The sequence below is a fragment of the Scyliorhinus canicula genome, chromosome 16, assembly GCF_902713615.1.
Source record: "Scyliorhinus canicula chromosome 16, sScyCan1.1, whole genome shotgun sequence".
Lineage (NCBI taxonomy): Eukaryota > Metazoa > Chordata > Chondrichthyes > Carcharhiniformes > Scyliorhinidae > Scyliorhinus > Scyliorhinus canicula.
The window spans coordinates 97,965,960-97,984,734 of record NC_052161.1 but is presented as its reverse complement, the minus strand read 5'-3'; the positions used below and the strand labels follow the sequence as shown (position 1 = coordinate 97,984,734).

At 46.6% G+C, this 18,775-nt stretch overlaps 1 protein-coding gene across 2 annotated transcripts in view; it reads right to left on the bottom strand.

The window, feature by feature from the left end:
- Positions 1 to 18,554, bottom strand: part of ldlrad2 (low density lipoprotein receptor class A domain containing 2) — a 44,728-nt gene extending 26,174 nt beyond the window's left edge. For both annotated transcript variants that reach the window (XM_038821173.1, XM_038821174.1), the window contains exons 1-2: positions 18,282 to 18,554; positions 4,714 to 5,232 (exon numbers count right to left, since the gene is read on the bottom strand). In XM_038821173.1, coding sequence (XP_038677101.1) covers positions 4,714 to 5,232; positions 18,282 to 18,363 — 601 coding nt within the window. In that variant the 5' untranslated portion in view covers positions 18,364 to 18,554. The remainder of the gene's footprint in view (positions 1 to 4,713; positions 5,233 to 18,281) is intronic.
- Between the last annotated feature and the right edge of the window lie 221 nt (positions 18,555 to 18,775).

Genomic DNA, 18,775 nt, shown 5'->3' with positions numbered 1-18,775 from the left:
CCCATATCTCTGCTGAATGCAGACGCCAAAATACTGGCCAAAATCCTAGCCAAAAGGCTAGAAGACTGTGTACCTGAGGTGGTCACAGAGGACCAGACGGGCTTTGTCAAAGGTAGACAGCTGACCGCGAACATCAGGCGCCTGCTGAACGTGATAATGACCCCCTCCGGGGAGAGAACACAAGAGGTGATCGTCTCCCTGGACGCAGAAAAGGCCTTCGACAGAGTCGAGTGGAAATACCTCATAGAGGTACTGGAGCGGTTCGGGCTTGGAACAGGGTTCACCGCTTGGGTAAAGCTCCTGTACAACGCTCCCATGGCGAGTGTACAGACCAACAATACCAACTCCCAATACTTCCAGCTGCACAGGGGCACCAGACAAGGATGCCCACTGTCCCCGCTGCTGTTCGCACTAGCAATTGAACCGCTAGCAATCGCGCTCAGGGCAGCAAAAAATTGGAGGGGGATCCGAAGGGGAGGTAGAGAGCACAGAGTCTCACTCTATGCGGATGATCTGCTCCTCTATATCTCGGACCCACAAAGCAGCATGGACGGAATCATCGCGCTCCTGAAAGAGTTTGGAGCCTTCTCGGGCTACAAACTCAACATGAGCAAAAGTGAGATCTTCCCATTACACCCGCAAGGGGGGGGGGGGGGGGGGGGGGGGGGGGGGGCAGCACTAAAGGGGCTGCCGTTCAAACAAGCCCGACATAAATTCCGCTACCTGGGGATCCAAATAGCCCATGACTGGAAAGGGATCCACAAATGGAACCTCACCAGCCTGACGGAGGAAGTTAAAAAGGACCTGCAAAGATGGAACACACTCCCGCTCTCCCTCGCGGGGAAAGTTCAGACGATCAAAATGAACGTACTGCCCAGGTTCCTCTTCCTGTTTAGATCCATTCCGATCTACATCCCCAAGGCCTTTTTCAAAGCGCTGGACAAACTCATCATGGCGTTCGTATGGGGGGGTAAAAATGCTAGGATCCCAAAGAAGGTCTTACAAAAAACAAAAACCAGGGGAGGGTTAGCCCTCCCGAATCTACAATTCTACCACTGGGCAGCAACAGCCGAGCGAGTAAGGGGATGGATCCAGGAGCCAGAAGCTGAGTGGGTGCGTGCGGAGGAGGCCTCCTGCATGGGAACCTCCCTCCGGGCCCTCGCCACGGCAGCACTCCCATCCCCACCCAAAAAACACTCCAGCAGCCCAGTGGTGACAGCCACCCTCCAATCCTGGAACCAACTGCGGCAGCAACTTGGCCTGACCAAAATGTCGAACAGGGCTCCCATCTGCAACAACCATAGGTTCAAACCAGCACTGACCGACGCCACCTTCAAAAGGTGGAGGCAGGACGGGGGGACACTGACAGTCAGGGACCTATACACGGACGACAGGATCGCAACACTGGACGAACTGACAGAGAAATTTCAGCTAGCTGGGGGGAACGAGCTACGGTACCTGCAGCTCAAAAACTTCCTACGAAAGGAGACAAGGACGTACCCACAACCGCCACGACAGACACTACTGGAAGACCTACTGGACGCAAGTATCCTAGAGAAAGGGAACTGTAGTGACATGTATGACCAACTGGTAGATAGGGACGACACCGTACTGGACGCAACAAGGAGGAAATGGGAGGACGACCTGGGGATGGAGATAGGGTGGGGACTCTGGAGCGAAACACTGCATAGGGTCAACTCCACCTCCACGTGCGCAAGGCTCAGCCTGACGCAACTAAAAGTGGTACATAGAGCCCACTTAACAAGAACCCGTATGAGTAGGTTCTTCCCGGAGGTGGAAGACAGATGTGAACGGTGCCAAAGAGGCCCGGCCAACCACGCCCACATGTTCTGGTCTTGCCCCAGACTCGTGGAGTACTGGACAGCCTTCTTCGAGGTTATGTCCAAAGTGGTGGGAGTGAGGGTGGAGCCATGCCCGATAGTGGCAGTCTTCGGGGTTTCAGAACAGCCAGATCTATTCCTGGGGAGGAGGGCGGACGCCCTTGCCTTTGCCTCCCTGATCGCCCGCCGTAGAATCCTGTTTGGCTGGCGGTCAGCAGCACCGCCCAGAGCTGCGGACTGGCTGTCCGACCTCTCGGAATCTCTCCAAATGGAGAAAATCAAATTTGCCATCCGAGGGTCGGACGACGGCTTCCACAGAACGTGGGAGCCATTCATGCAACTGTTCCGGGACCTATTTGTGGCCAATGTACAAGAGGAAGAATAGTCGGGGGAAGGTAGCGGGAGGGGGGGGGGGGCTACAGGTTCGTTACGGGGGTTCGATGCCTAGCTAAGGCCCAAAACCAAACTAAATAAACATGTTGAGGGGGGGGGCGCAGTTACTACTACGAAGATGCTTACCTGTAAATATGTATGTTAATTTTTGCGTGTTTGGTTTTTTTTTTCTCTCTCTCCTAACAATTTGTAATTTGTTCAATATAAAATATGAAAACTGAATAAAAACATTTATAAAAAAAAAAACTGAACGAATGTAGAAACTGTTCAGACATGGACAGTGGGAATTTAGGAAATGTGTGCTGAGCTGGAGAAACCACAAAATGTGATCAATAATACGAATAAGATCGTAAAGTCTGTCTGAAAATTATATGAAAAAAATGAAAATCGCTTATTGTCACAAGTAGGCTTCGAATGAAGTTACTGTGAAAAGGCCCTAGTCACCACATCCCGGTGCCTGTACAGGGAGACTGGTATAGGAATTGAACCGTGCTGCTGGCCTGCCTTGGTCTGCTTTCAAAGCCAGCGATTTAGCCCTGTGCTAAACCAGCCCCAGTCTGTGTGGTGCGGTGCTTGCAGATTCTCCCCGTGTCTGGGTGGGTTTCCTCCAGATGCTCTGGTTTCATCCCACAGTCCAAAGAGGTACAGGTTAGGTGGATTGACCATGATCAATTGACAATGATCAGGGTTGCGTGAATAGGACGGGAGAGTGGGCCTCAGTAGAATGCTCTTTCAGAGGGTCGGTGCAGACTTGATGGACCGAATGGCCTCCTTCTGCACTGTTGGGATTCTATGAAATCCTACAGCAAAGAAGGAGGCAATTCAGACCACTGTGTCTCATTGAAGGAACTAACAGATTTGTCTCACTCCTCTGCTCTTTCTCCCATAGGGAGATAAATTACAAGGAGATTAAATGCAATTTGAATCTTTTTCTTGCCCGAGAACCTAACCACAAAAGAGATATCTCATCCCAGGCGGTAGGAAAATGCTGGATGCTTTCCGTGTACTCGGCTAGGTTAAGGTTTTCCACCTTAAAGAGGTATTGAGACGTGCTGACAATGAGAACTTGTGAAAATGGTGTTTCCCAATGAGGAAGACAATCGGTCGACACTGTAACCAGAGGTATAGGGGGCAATTCTCCGATATGGAGGCCAAGTGTTTGCGCCTTCGTGAACGCCATTGCGTTTCACGACGGCGCGAACAGGGCCTGGGCACGACCTATTCTGGCCCCCACAGGAGCCGGCCGCGCCAGGATGTAGGCCCGGTGGGGGGGGCGGGGGGAGAGGCCGGCCCGCCAATCGGTTGGTCCTGATCGTGGGCCGGACCCCATCGGAAGGCCCCCCCCCCCCCCCGGTGAAGGAGCCCCCCCTCCCCCACAGGCCGCCCCCCGAGCGTTCCCGCAGAGTTCCCGCCAGCAGAGACCAGGGGTGAACGGCACTGGCAGGACTCTGTCGTATCGGCGCGGCTGCTCGGCTCATCCGGGCCAGAGAATTGCCGGCCCCGCCGATTCCAGCTGCCGCCACGCCAAACCCGCCGGTACAAATGGCGCCGATTTTCCGCACCTCGGAGAATCGCGCGCCGGCGATTCTCCGGCCCGGCTCGGGGCTCAGAGAATCGCCCCCATAGTGCTGGTAAATGCAGATATACAGCTCACACCCATTATATTTCAATACTTCCACCGCCTCATTATTTTAATTCCTGCATCAGCACTAATGCAGAAGGAAAGTTTCTTGCAAGGAGTTATTTTGTTTTTTGGGCAAGCTTGTAAAATGAGCAATATCTGATCAGCCACCTGCTGTATATCTCACACCATCTCAGTTACATTGCTTGTAAAGGAAACAAAACTTGGGCGAGGTGCGTAACAAGAAGCAAATCAAATATTACATTTTTGCCCAATGTCAAAATTACTCCCATTGAGTCCAACTAATAGTAATAATAATAGCTTATTGTCACAAGTAGGCTTCAATAAGTTACTGTGAAAAGACTCCAGTCGCCACATTCCGGCACCTGTTCGGGGAGGCCGGTACGTAGGTAATGTGGGAATTGAACCCACGTTACTGGTCTTGTTCTGCATTGTAAGTCAGTTATTTAGCCCACTGTGCTAAACGGCCCCTGTAAGGCAATGTAACAATGTAAGGCACCTGGATTAATAAGCACAGATGATCACAACTCACCCCTTGTCTTGTGAATGTGCTTTTAACAATATTCAATCCGGCCAATCGTAATGGGCCTCAGTAATTTCTTTAACAGATCAGCACTTATTTCAAATAAATAGAAATGGACAGCGGAAACGCACAAAATATATTCATGTTAACTCTGATATTTAAAGGCGGGATAGGGCGGGAGAGTGGGCCCAGGTAGAGTGCTCTTTGAGAGGAATTATAGTATTCCCCCTTTAAGGTTACCCACCTCAATCCTTTCATAATTTGAAATATAATTGGATGTTAAAAATCCAATTCACAAAAAAAGTATCTCTTACCTGGTCGAAAGGACGTGAAATCTCCAACAAAGTCCACTCTGGGTTGTTGACCTCTGGTGACCAGTCTCAGCAAAAGGTAGTTCCCGGTTGATAAAATTGGCTTGGGGATATTCTTCCCACATAAAAGGGAGCCAATAGGTGGTGAATTTCTATTCTTCCCGTCATAAAATTGTACATACGATCCAGCATTGCATGTGTCAGTAACCTCCTCTCGCAGTGGTGGCGCACCCACTCTTTGCCCGGGTCTGGCGGTCTCTGGGAGGGACAGATGTCTTGTTGCATTGCGCTGAAGTAGCTGAAGTGATGCGGTGGGCTGGAGGATAGAAGACTCTCGCAACAGACTGTATACCAGGAAGAATCGAAACTGGAACTGAACTTTGTCCGTGGGGGAAATAGCCTGCATTGCAAACTCACAGTCAGTCCCAACAGTGACAAAATAGTCCTTCTGAGATTCTTGATGGGATTTAATAATGATTCCATCAGCCTTGATGTTGTGTCCACAGAAATCCACCAGACTAACTTGAGGCAATAGAAATACAGTTGTATTACTTACTGTATTTATTCGGTTACTCAAGGTTACAGCAAGTCTAACAAGACAAAATTCATTTAGAAAACATTTCATCCTTTACACTTGACCGTCTCCATCTTTCTATGATTGGCACGAATATAATGTAATCTAACGATATTTAATATGGTTTATTTTTTACTGAGCAAATCATGAGAAATGGAGCTGATGTGAGAGTTCACGGAATATCAGAAAGGGTGGTTTTCCAGCCTAAATTAAAAGGTTGCACATTAAGAATGTTTGTATGATGTTATAGATTAGGATTGGTAGTTACTCTGCTCTGATCTGAGCTCTGTAGCTTTTTCTGATGCCGACATAGAATGTACTGAGAGGCGCAAAACTGTGAAAGTATTCTATCCCCGCTCTGTGCTTCCTTAAGTCTGATATCTAACTGCTTGTGAAGGTTTCAAATGATTGACCATTGTGTATTATGCCTTTGGACAGAATTGTTCAACATAAACCAAACGCAAAGATATAAAATAAAGAGAACAAAAATGGAAATACAGAGCGTGGCTTGATTGTAAGGAAATGGATGTCTGAAAACACTCCTTGGAATTCAACTAAATCACCTCAATTTATAGGAATAACTTTTATTGAAATCGCTATAAATTGAAGCTACTTTCTTTAACAATGAACGCAAGCTGCTCTATCTTGTATTCTATGGGGAAAACAGCAGTAAAGTAAGAAAATGGGACCTTTATTAGGGTCCTATGAGCATCCCAATGAAAGAGATGCCAAAGCTATCATTGTCCTCTTTCTCACACCGCACTACCCGAGGGTGACATGGAGAACACAGAGATTTATTGTGCTTCTCAGCATTTATTAGCGAGGTTTCCAGGGGCTTAGGGAAGTCTAGTTAGGACATTCAGAAGAATGTTTGAAGCTAATTTGCTTTGTTCATCCCTCAAGTCCATTGTTAGTGGTTTCTCTGAGCCTGTTTGGCTGGCACTTCGATAATTGCTTTCGAAAACATTGTTTTGAAAGAGTTATTTTAAAAATACCGTTGATGATCAATGCCTTTGTTTGCCACACTAATTATGCTACATCCTCCAAACAACATGGTACTTGCAAGCTAAGTACATGTGAATTATGGTGATTGTACTAAAGTAAAAATTCCATTAGGTAGCAAACGGTAACGTGAAAGATTTTGCTCCAAGTCCTCAAGTTCAATGCCTACAGATGTTAGATAAATCAGGCGGTAGTTATGCTGAAACCAGTAGCTGCAATGGGTGCTTTCTCCGTGGAAGGATACGGGTTATACTGCAATCTCCCTGTGGTTGTACATATATATTTGCAGCGCATTCAGACAGCCCAAACGCTGCTGGGAATATTTAAATGGTTTGAGAATAGTGGGGTGGAGGGTTGAACCCTTATGAACTCAATACACGGGGAATTAGACGGTTTCAGTTTATAAGATGCCGAGAACATCCCTGGAACTCAGTACTGAAAAAGTAGTCCAAGGAAGGGTAGGACCAATTAGGATCAAAAATGGAGGCCTCCTTTTGGAGGCCGAAACACCAAATGGCTATTTTGCTTTGATCTTTGCTGGAGAAGTGAATGCTGCCAATCTGCTGTGAACCTCTGTGACTCTGTAAAAGGTGGAGATAGCAGTAGGGGCTGGTTTAGCTCACCAGGCTAAATCGCTGGCTTTTAAAGCAGACCAAGCAGGCCAGCAGCACGGTTCGATTCCTGTACCAGCCTCCCCGGACAGGCGCCGGAATGTGGCGACTAGGGGCTTTTCACAGTAACTTCATTGAAGCCTACTCGTGACAATAAGCGATTTTCATTTCATTTCATACTGGATAACAGCAGATAAAATAATAAAAGCTGGCAATATGCAAAGTAGAAAAGTAAGACATTCCAGATGGGATACATTCTAAATTGACGATGCTGGTGAAGGTGAACCGCTACATGCTTTGGGCACAATCTTCCAATCCAAGATATAGAGATAGTGCAGGAGGACTGGAGGATTGGATGGAAAGGGATAAACCTAATAATAACACGCCAGCCAGACTGACGTTGGTGGTGAGAATATTTTAGAGACAAAACTCTGGAAAAAAATTAATTGCCAATTGGAAAAGGATAGACTAATAAATGAAAGTAAGCATCGATTCGTTAGAGGAAAATTATGTCTGACTAACTTGATTGAGTTCTTCGATGAAGTAATGGGACAATTAAGGACAGCAGTGTGGTTGATGGAGAGGGAAACAGAGTTAACATTTTGTGTCCAATATGATTCTTCTTTGGAACTTTCCCCATGGAAGGTTACATTGGACTCGAAATGTTGTGCGAGATCTGCCGGTTGTTCATTCCAAAGGGATCTTCTGATTCCTGTGCCGCAGGTTTCCCGGCATTGTTGGGTGGATTCATTAGGAAGTCCTTTTGACAGCAGTGAGACCAGAAGATCCTGCTGCCGGCCAACAGCGGGCTGGTGCCACGCTGCAGAGAGGCCAGAGAATCTCATCTGTTAACTCGGGGCGGCACGGGTGGCACAGTGGTTAGCACTGCTGCCTCACACCACCGAGGACCTGGGTTCGATCCCAGCTCCAGGTCACTGTCCGTGTGGAGTTGGCACATTCTTCTTGTGTCTGCATGGGTCTCACCCCCACAACCCAAAAATGTGCAGGTTAGGGGGATTGGCCACGCTAAACTGCCCCTTAATTGGAAAGATTTTTTTTTAAAACTCTGTTTTTCTCTCTCTACGGAATCTGCCACACCAGCTGATTTTTTTCCAGCACTTTCTGTTTTTGTTGCTTTTCTCTATGTTTGCGATTGACATCAGGCTGAAGCAAACTAAATTTTGTGGTAAAAGTGGGTTTAAATTCAAACTTTAAGGGAGAAACCTGTTGTAGGCTGTTGGGGGTTTCTGGAAGAGAACAGAAAATTGACTACCCCTGTGTGGAAGAGAAACATGGAAATTACACTCTAGCATGTCACCTACCAAATACATCTGATAAGACCTCTTCACAACCTCTATAATTCTTTCTGCAGCACCATTCTATATTGGGTGATATGGTGATGGTAGAGGGTGTTTAGCTCCATTTCACTCTAAAAAATGTCGAACTCTTTTTACATAAACTGTGGACCATTATCAATACACCTGGTGATGTATAAATTGTAAACCAACTTCTCAAACCCTCAATAGAATTGTAGAATTGGGCACAGACTCAACATTTATCCACTTGCTATAGCTATCAACCAAAACAAGGGGTGCGATTCAAGAGACTTGAGTTAAAGTCGGCAGAACGGCGTTTCTCGGCAGCTGCAGCACCGAAAAACACCAAGCTATCCAAGGGCACTTTGCCCTTTTATTGACCTTGCGGCAATTCTCTCCACCGAGGCTGCACCCACAGTAATTTCCTGCTGGCAAGCATCCAAGGCTCCCCAGAGATCAGGGCACCATTTGGACTGGCTGCACCCATCCTCCCCCCACCTTTTGCCCAACATCTTTTTGTGACTCCCCATTCTTGGGGAGGTCCCCAGGAACACCCCCCCCCCCCCCTCCCCAGTTGAAAAGGTCCCCCCCCACCCCACCCCACTCCCGGGACCGACTCCTGATAGTACCAACCTGGCACCCTGACACCCTGGCACCCTGACAGTGCCCATGGCACCCCGGTGGCACTGCCAGTGTGCCAGGCTCTCATGGGATTCAACATACAATGTCAACAATGTCTGACATACATTGGGCATGACCAGGCCGCTGAATTGTGCCCAATGTTTCCCTTCCACTTCAGAAACTTGTTCCCAGGGTGGATGACCATGGAATGAAAGGAACTTGGTTCGATCCTTTCTCGTTCTGAGACATGCTTCACACGTTTTCACCAACTCTTCAATATCTCTATCCACCATTGGGTACCAACATTAGCTTTTTGCTAATACAGACTATTCCAGTGTGCCCTTGATGAGGGTCCTCTTACAGTCTCCCTCTATACATTGGTGGAATAATGACTCTTAAATCCCAAAGAAGACGGCTTTGATCTACACTTAGTTCATTTTTGTGCGAAAAATACCCCTGCAACCTCTCATCATCACACTCTTTAGGCCAACCATTGATGACACAATTGAACACTTTATTGAGCAGTATATCATAGAAACATAGAATTCTGACAGTGCAGAAAGAGGCGGCCCCAAGATTCACCGACGCCCCAGGTCACTGTCTGTGTGGAGTTTGCACATTCTCCCCGTGTCGGCGTGGGTTTCACCCCCACAACCCAAGAGATGTGCCGGTTAGTTGGATTGGACATGCTAAATTGCCCCTTAATTGGAACAAAAATAATTGGATACTCTAAACTTATTTGAAAAAATAATGGGCGCGATTCTCCGCCCCCACGACGGGTCAGAGAATAGCGGGAGGGCCTTCCCGACATTTTTCCCGCCCTCCTGCTATTCTCCCCCCCCCCCCCGCCCAACTCCCGACACGAATCGCTGCCGTGTTTTTTTACGGCCGGCAGCGATTCACAGCTGATAGATGGGCCGAAGTCCCAGCCCTTTACGCTGTTTTTACGAACGGCAAACGGCGGGAACAACTCGCTTTTTATAACCATGGCACCGATTGGCACGGCAGTACCACGGCCGTGCCAAGGGTGCCATGGGCCCGCGATCGGTGGGCACCGATCGTGGGCAGCGGGCCTGATGCCCGCGCACTATTTCTCCTTCCGCCGCCCCGCAGTATCCATTCGCGGGGCGGCTGAGGGGCATCCCGGCCCGCGCATGCGCGGGTTTCGCGCAAATACGCGATGACGTCATCCGCGCATGCGCGGGTTGGAGTCTTCCAATCCGCGCATGCGCGGCTGACGTCATATGACGCGTCAGCCGGCGCTAACTCCGGCAAGCGGGCTTAACGAAATTCGTTAAGCCCGTGATGCCGGAGCTTACGGCGTCGGGCTGCTAGCCCCGACCGGGGACCAGAATCGGTTCCCGGTCGGGAAGGGGGGGGCTGGCGTCAAACCCGCCCGGGTTTGACGCCAGCCTTACGATTTCTCCCGTTTTGGGAGAATCGCGCCCAATGTTTCCAATGGCAGCAGGGTCAGTAACTAGAGGAGACAGATTTAATCATATTGGCAAATAAACAGAGGTGGATTAAGGAGACATGGTTTCACATGTTGTGATCTGGAATGCACTGCCGAAAAGATGGTGGAAGCAGATTCAATATGAACCTCTAAAGGAAAGTTGGATAAGCACTTGACGGGAAAAAAGTAAGGTAAGTGGCAAACAGTCGAGAAATGGAACAAACTGAACAGCTCCATCAAAGAGCTCTTAAAAAATGCATCTCAGAGAAGGGGAGGGTATTAGCAAGGTGGAGATACTTTGGGACGGAATTCCAGAGCTAATGTCCCTGGCAACAGAAGGTATGACGGCAAATGGTGGGGCGATTAAAGTCAGTGATGCACAAAGAGGCCTGAATTGGAGGAGTACAGAAATATAAACAAGGATAAGAATGTTTTTTTAAATGTAGGCTTTGCTTAGCCAGGAACCAACGTGGTTCACTGAGCACAGGGGATGGATGTGATTCAGTGCAAGTTAGGTTAATGGCATGAGAGTTTCCGAAAAGATTACATTTATGAAGTGTGGAAGGCTGGTGAGGTGAGTATTGAAATAGTCGCCTTGAGAAGTAACAAAGGCATAAAACAATAAATATAGGAGCAGGAATAGGCCAGTCAGCTCATCAAATCTGCTCCGCCATCCGATCATGGCTGATATGGTTCTTCATCCCCATTCTCCTGCCTTCTCCCCATAACCCCAATCCCTTATTAATCAAGAAATCCCGTATTAATCAAGAACACCAGAATTGTGTTTGAGGTGCTGTAACCAAAGGGTTACAGACAAAGAGCTGGAAGGTGGAATAGTTCTTTCTTAGAACATATGAACGTAAGATTTAGGAGCAGGAGTGGGCCATTTAGCTCTCAAGCCTGATCCACTCTTCAATAAGATCGTGGCTGATCTCATCATGTCCTAAACTCCACCATCCTTTCCATTCACCATAACCCTTCAGCCCATTACAATTAAAAATATGTCAAACTCCTCCTTAAATTTACTCACTGTCCCAGCATCCACTGCACTCTGGGGTAGTGAATCCCACAGACTCATGACCATTTGGGAGAAGTAATTTTCACAGTAACTTCATTGCAATGTTAATGTAAGCCTACTTGTGACACTAATAAAGATTATTATTCTCCTCATCTCGGTTTTAAATTTGCTACCCTTTATCCTGAGACGATGACCTCTTGTTCCAGAATGCCCCACAAGAGGAAGCATCTGCTCCACGTCTACTTTATCCATACCTTTTATCATCTGATATCCCCTTATTCTTCTAAACTCTAGAGATTATAGGCCTAAACTGCTCAATCTCTCTTCATAAAACAAACTCCTCATCTCTGGAATCAATCCAATGAATCTCCTCTGAACTGCCTCCAATGCCACTACATCTTTCCTCAAATAAGGGAACCAAAATTGTGCACAATACTCCAGGTGCGGTCTCACCAATACCTTGTACAGTTCCAACAACACTTCGTTACCGTTATACTCTATCCCTTTAGCTATAAATGCCAACATTCCATTCGCTTTCTTTATTACCTGCTGTAGCTGCATGTTAGTTTCCTGTGACTCATGCACAAGGACACCCAGATCCATCTGCACCGGAACATCCCAAAGTCTCTCCCCATTTAGATAATAAGTTGCCTTCCCATTTTTCTGACCAAAATGCATGACCTCACACTTATCCACGCTAAACTCTGCCACATTTTGGCCCACTCTCCTAACCTATCAAATCCATTTGTGAGGTTCTTATTCCTCGTTGCAACTTACTGTGCTACCTATTTTAGTGTCATCCTCAAATTTGGCTAAAGAACCTTCTATCCCTGTATCCAAGTCATATAGATTGTAAATAGTTGGGGCCCAAGGAGCGAACCCTACATCCCATTCATTGCATCTTGCCATCCAGGAAAAGACCCATTTATCCCGACTCTGTCTTCTGTCTGTCAGCCAGTCTTTTTTTTCTTTAAAGAAAAAACGTATTTTATTGCCACCATGTATCAAAACAGGTTACAACAAATAAACACCCGAGGACACATACTTCCCAGCAATCAACGTCAGCCTGTCTTCTATCCAAGCCAATAAATTACACCTAACCCCATGTGACTCCTAACCCCATGTAACCTCCTACCTTGTGCAGCACCTTATCAAATGCCTTCCTGGAGTCCAGATACTACATCTACAGGGTCCCCATTATCCAGTTGGCTTGTTACATCTTCGAAGATCTATAGCAAAATAGTCAAACGTGATTTACCCTTCATAAAACCATGCTGCACTGATAGATTGCATTTTGACTTTCAAATATCACGCTTTTACTTCTTTATTAATGGATTCTAACAATTTCCCAACAACCGATGTTAAACTAACTGGTCTGTAATTTCCTACATTCTGTCTCCCTCTGTTTTTGAATAAAGGCATTACATGAGCATTTTTTCCAATCCCCTGGGACCGTTCCCGTGTCCAGGGAATTTGGGAATATCATAACCAATGGATTCACTATTTCCACTGCCACTTCCTTTACCACCCTATGATGTAGGCCATCAGGCCCTGGGGACTTGTCTGTCTTCATTCCCAATAGTTTGTTGAGTACTGTTTCTCTGTAGCTGCTGATTGTTCTAAACTGCATCCTTTCTATTACCTCTGAATTACCCATTCCTATAGGGAAGTTACTTGTGTCCTCCACCGTGAAAATTGAGGAAAATGTTGATTTAGCATCTCCGCCATTTCTGTGTTCCCCACTTTTAACTCTCCGGTTCATCTTCCAAGGGACCAACATTCACTTTAGTGACTCTCTTCCCTTTTATTTACTTATAGAAGCTCTTGCTATCCTTTTTGATATTTTGCACTATCTTTCTTTCATAATTTACCTTAATTCTTTTTAGTACTTTTTTAGGAACCCTTTGTTTATGTTTGAAAGTTCCCAATCTTCCAGCCTGCCACTGGCCTTTGCAAAGTGGCATACAATAGTTTTTGCCTTTATATTGTCCTTAACTTCCTTGCTTAGTCATGAATGTTTTTTACTCCTCTTACCATCTTTCTTCCTCTCTGGAATATATTTTAGTTGTGAGGAATTGAGTAGCTCATTAAACAACTGCCACTGCTCATCAGCTGTCTTACCTTAGCCTTCCTGCCCACTCTACTCGGGCCAAATCTGTCCTCATGCCGATGTAATTACTTTTGTTCCAAAACGCTAGTGTGGGACTTCATGTCCACGCCCCTATTACTGGCCAGGGTTTAGAGAACCCCAAAGTGTATCAAGGAGTTCACCTGACCCATATCTTTTAATAGAGTTTGGTTACAGGGAGCACAAGGGCCCACTCTACAGGTGTGATGCAACAGACATCTAAAAGTACTTTTAAAACAAAACAATGTTTATTCTATGAATCCAGTTAACATTTTATAAACACATAGTAAACATCTCAGCAACTATCAACTCAAATACTTCCCCCAAAGAATACAGTACTCTATAAGTAACCCTTAATCTTTCCTAGCAACATCCATAAGACAACTACCCTCTTTAACAAAGACATCAGGTTTAAATTCTCGACTGAGAGCAGTTATCACTTTTAAATTAGCAAGTGCTCTGAAGACAGAGAGAGACCCAAATTACACCTTGTTTGGCAGGATGCAGCTCCAACTCTGAAAACGAAACTAAACACACGCTGTAGCTGCCAGCTCAAAAATGAAAATAAAACAAGACAGGCAGCCCAGCTCCACCTACACTCTGACATCACTGCAGCTATTTGATAAACACCTCTTTCTTAAAGGTACACCCACTACAGTTATTTGATAAACATCCATTTCTTAAAGGTACTCTCACATGACAGCCCCCAAACTGAACTTTCCCAAAAGGATCCTTAACTTTGGGCTCATCAATTAATCCCTCCTCATTACACAATACCAAATCCAGACTAATCTGCTCCCTGGTTGATCCCCAACATATTGCTCCAAGAAACAATCTGTAATCCATTCAATAAACTCTCCCTCGAGGCTATCCTTGCCAATTTGCTTAATCCAGTATATATGCATATTAAAATCACCCATGATTATTGTCGTACCTTTTTTACAAGCCCCCAGAATTTATTGGTTTATACTGTGCTCCACTGTGGAACTACTGTTTGGGGACCTATAGATTACTCCGACCAGGAACTTCTTTCCTTTGCTATTCCTTATTTCTACCCAGACTGATTCCACATCTTGATCTCCAGTGCTTATATCATTTCTCATCACTGCACTGATCTCTCTCTTCACCAGCAAAGCTACACCACCTGTTTTGTTATGCTCTTGACGTAGCATAAGCTGCTTCCTTGATGTGCACTCTGACAAAGGAAGGTTCAGACTTGGAGATAGCTTTAACACATTTATTAAACTGTTAACGATTCTCCTACTTGGATTCAACTCTCCTGTTAATCCTGCTATAGCTACTCAGACTGACGAACCAGTCTGCGACAATCCAGGTGGTGGGTGTAATGTGTTTCAAATCAACCCTGTGTACTCACTGAGTGTCTCAACTGGAAAGAGGAAGATCATGTGTGCTGTGTCCTTTTATATGGGTTGGTGCAATGCCCCCCTGGGGTAGTGTCACCTCTGTGTGTATCATGAATGCCCATTGGTCGTGTCCTATCTCACTGACCTATTGGTTGACTGTCTTTGTGTCATGATGTCTCTGGTGCTCCCTCTAGTGTCTATCTAGTCTAAGTGTACTTACATTAACACTTTGTGTATTTACAGTGATGCATATCACCACACCACCTTCTTTTCCTTTCAGTCTATCTTTCCAAAATACCAAGTACCCTTCAATATTGAATTCCCTGATCTGGTCTCCTTGTAACCATTTCTCAGTCACCATCACCAAACCATACCCTTTTGTCTATATTTGCGTTAATTCAATTTTGTTCCGAATGCTTTGTGCATTTAGATAAAAAGCTTCTAAATTTGTTCTATTGTCAAATTTTCCTACTCTTTTATAATTCCTTGTTGCAGAAAGACATTCACCCATTCTGACCCTCACCATTATTTTTAGTAACCATCTGCCACATTGCTAACTTCCTTTAATTTTGGTTTTCTAATTTTCCCTGCAAATGAACACCCCCCCCCCCCCCCCCCCCCCGCCCCTCACCCATTCAGTTTGAAGCCTTATCTATAACCCTATGTGATTTGCCAGGCCTCCCTCTGGTCCCAGCATGATCTAGATGGAGACCGTCCCATTGTAACAGGCCCCTCCTTTCCCAGTACTGGTGTCAATGTCCCATTTCTCCCACATCAATCTTTAAGCCACGCATTTACCTCCCTAATCTTATTGACCCTGTGCCAATTAGATTGTGGCTCAGGTAGTAATCCAGAGATTATTACCTTTTTGGTTCTACTTTTTAATTTAGCCCCTATCTGCCCGTATTCCCTTAGCAGAACCTCTGTTCTTGTTCTAACGATGATGTGGAGATGCCGGCGTTGGTAGCCGTGCTCCGAAAGCTCGTGTTTGAAACAAACCTGTTGGACTTTAACCTGTTGTTCTAACTATGTCATTGGTACCTACATGGTCCACGACAACTGGACTTTTACCCTCCCGCTCAATGTCTCTCTGCAGCCCAGATGAGATATCCCAAACCCTGGCACCAGGTAGGAACACAACCTTCGGGACTCCCGATCCTAGTCATAGAGAACAGTGTCTATGCCCCTAACTATACTATGCCCATTAGGAATACTTTTGTCTTCTCTTCCCCAACTTGAAAAGTTCCCTGCACCAGGGTGCTGTGGTCAGTTTGTACACACTCCCTGCAGTCCCCATTCCCATCCACAGGGAGCAAGAATCTCAATCTTGTTGGACAAGGGCTGACGTCGCTGAAACCCTACCTCCTAGATTCCTCTACCTACCTCACTCATAGCCACACCCTCCACATGGACATGGGTTTGAGCAGGAGTTGAGCTGAAGCAAGGATGAAGTTGAATGATTGTATGAAGTTGGAAATAGGACATCTTAGTGTGCTAATGGTGCAAATATCAAGTCAGAGAAATAGGAGAGGGCCAAGAATGGTTCCTTTAGGGAATCCAGTTAGTTTGTGGCAGTGGGAAGAGAAGCCAAATGCAGGTGAATCTTTGGCTACAACTAGATAGATAGGAATGGGATCAGGCAAGTGCAAGACCCACTCAACTGGACAACAGATGAGTGGTATTGCAGGGAGATGGTGAGACCAAGTATGTCAAAGGTTGTAGGTGTGTCGAGAAGGATGAGGAGCGATAGTTTACCATGGTCACACTCATATTGGATGTCATTTGGTACTGACTTGGGGCAGAACCTGATCAGATTCAAACTTGGAATTTTGGGATAAGCACATTAGACATAGAAGGCATAGAATCCCTACAGTGCAGAAAACGGCCATTCATAGAACATACAGTGCAGAAGGAGGACATTTGGCCCATCAAGTCTACACCGACCCACTTATCCACCCTATCCCATAACCCAATAACCCCTCCTAACCTTTTTGGTCACTAAGGGCAATTTATCATGGCCAATCCACCTAACCTGCATGTCTTTGGACTGTGGGAGGAAACCGGAGCGCCCGGAGGAAACCCACACAGACACGACAACAACAGACAGTGACCCAGCGGGGAATCAAACCTGGGACCCTGGCGCTGTGAAGCCACAGTGTTATCCACTTGTGCTACCGTCCTGCCCTTAAAATTCAGCCCATCAAATATTCACTAACCCTCTGAAAGAGCATCCTAGCTGTGCCTACTCCTCCATCCAATGCCCGTTATCCCACCTAACCTTTGGACACTAAGTGGTGATTTATCGTGGCTAATCCACCGAACCTGGACATCTTTGGACTGTGGGAGGAAACCAGAGCACCCAGAGGACACCCACGCAGAGAAAGTGCAAACTCCACACAGATAGTCACAAAATTTTACAATCATTGAATTAACAGTGCAGAAGGAGGCCAATCGGCCCATCGCGTCTGTACCGGTCCTTGGAAAGAGCACCCTACCCAAGCCCACACCTCCACCCTATCCCTGTAACCCAGCAACCCCACCCAACCTTTTTGGTCACTAAGGGCAATTTAGCATGGCCAATCCACCTAACCTGCACATCTTTGAACTGTGGGAGGAAACCGGAGCACCCGGAGGAAACCCACGTAGACACGGGGCGAACATGCAGACTCTGCACAGAGTGACGCATGCCGGGAATCAAACCTCGGATCCTGGAGCTGTGAAGCAACTGTGTTAACCACTGTGCTACCGTGCTGCCCCATTCCTGGACTTTGGAGAGAAAGGGAGGTTGGAGATGGAGTAGTCGGTCGCGGGGGGGGGGGGGATATGGGTTGTTTTTTAGGAGAGGGATAATAGTGGTAGATGTGAATGGCAGGGGACAGCATCCAAGGAGAGACGAACATTAATTAATTCGGTTAACATGGAGAGCAGGAAAAGAAGTTGGTTGGTCTGCACTTTTGTCTCGAGGCAGAGTTTACTCAACTTCCGTTGCACAAAAATGAAGAACTGAATCGGACAGCTATTCAGCGGCACCTCACACAAAAGGACAGGACTGGGGAAATAGTTTGAAAATGTTGATTCTGAGTGCTAACACTTTCCAACACAGCAGGTTGGCCTGTTTTCATTCTGAGCAAACTCTCCTCAATCGGATCCGGAACGGCAAATACTTGTTTAAAGTAAACAACATGATCTGCGTGGAGAGAATTGTTTTCAACTAAACAGGGGGTCTGGTTGCATTTCGGACCAGGGACAAGAGGCAGCAACAGAAGGAAAGAAGCAAATTTAGAGGAAGAAAAACATATGGGGGCAAAGCTGCGTGGATATGGATAGCTGGGAAACGAGATGATGGATAGAAAGTGAATGCAAACGGACTAGGACAGAGAGATCAGCAGGAAAGGGAGAAAACAAACGCTAATGAGATCTGAAATGATTGCATCCACACTAAAAACTTCAAACCAGTGCAGGGCGGCGTGGGGGAGAGACTTACCTGTTCGCATGGAATTCACAAGCAAAGTGTTCAGCAGAAGCAGCAGAAGGGGCTGCAGGAACTTCCCTGGCTTCTTCTCCATCTTCTCCCTCCTTCCAACGGGTCTCACTGTTCCTGAGCTCCCTGGATTAGGACTGGGAAGGTAGTGGTTGGGAAATTGTGCTGGTTATTCCAACTCCTGGCCCTGTCTGCGGGTTACACAGCTTCGCCCCTTCAACTAGGCGAATCACCATTTCTTCAGCAAACACTGAGAGGAAAGGCGGGCTGCTGCAATTATTCCCGGCAGCTCTGATTGTTTTTTATTTTGGGGGTGGGGGGGGAGGGAAGTGATGGTGGGGGATCCCAAAGGTCCACAAAAGAGGCGACATTCTTCCTTTGTCCACTTTATTCCCCAATGTGTGTTTTGGGCGGGAAACCATGGAAACAACGCGAGTTTAATAGAGCAAGGAGACACCACAGTGCAGCCGGGATAAATGACACATCTTTCATGGAGT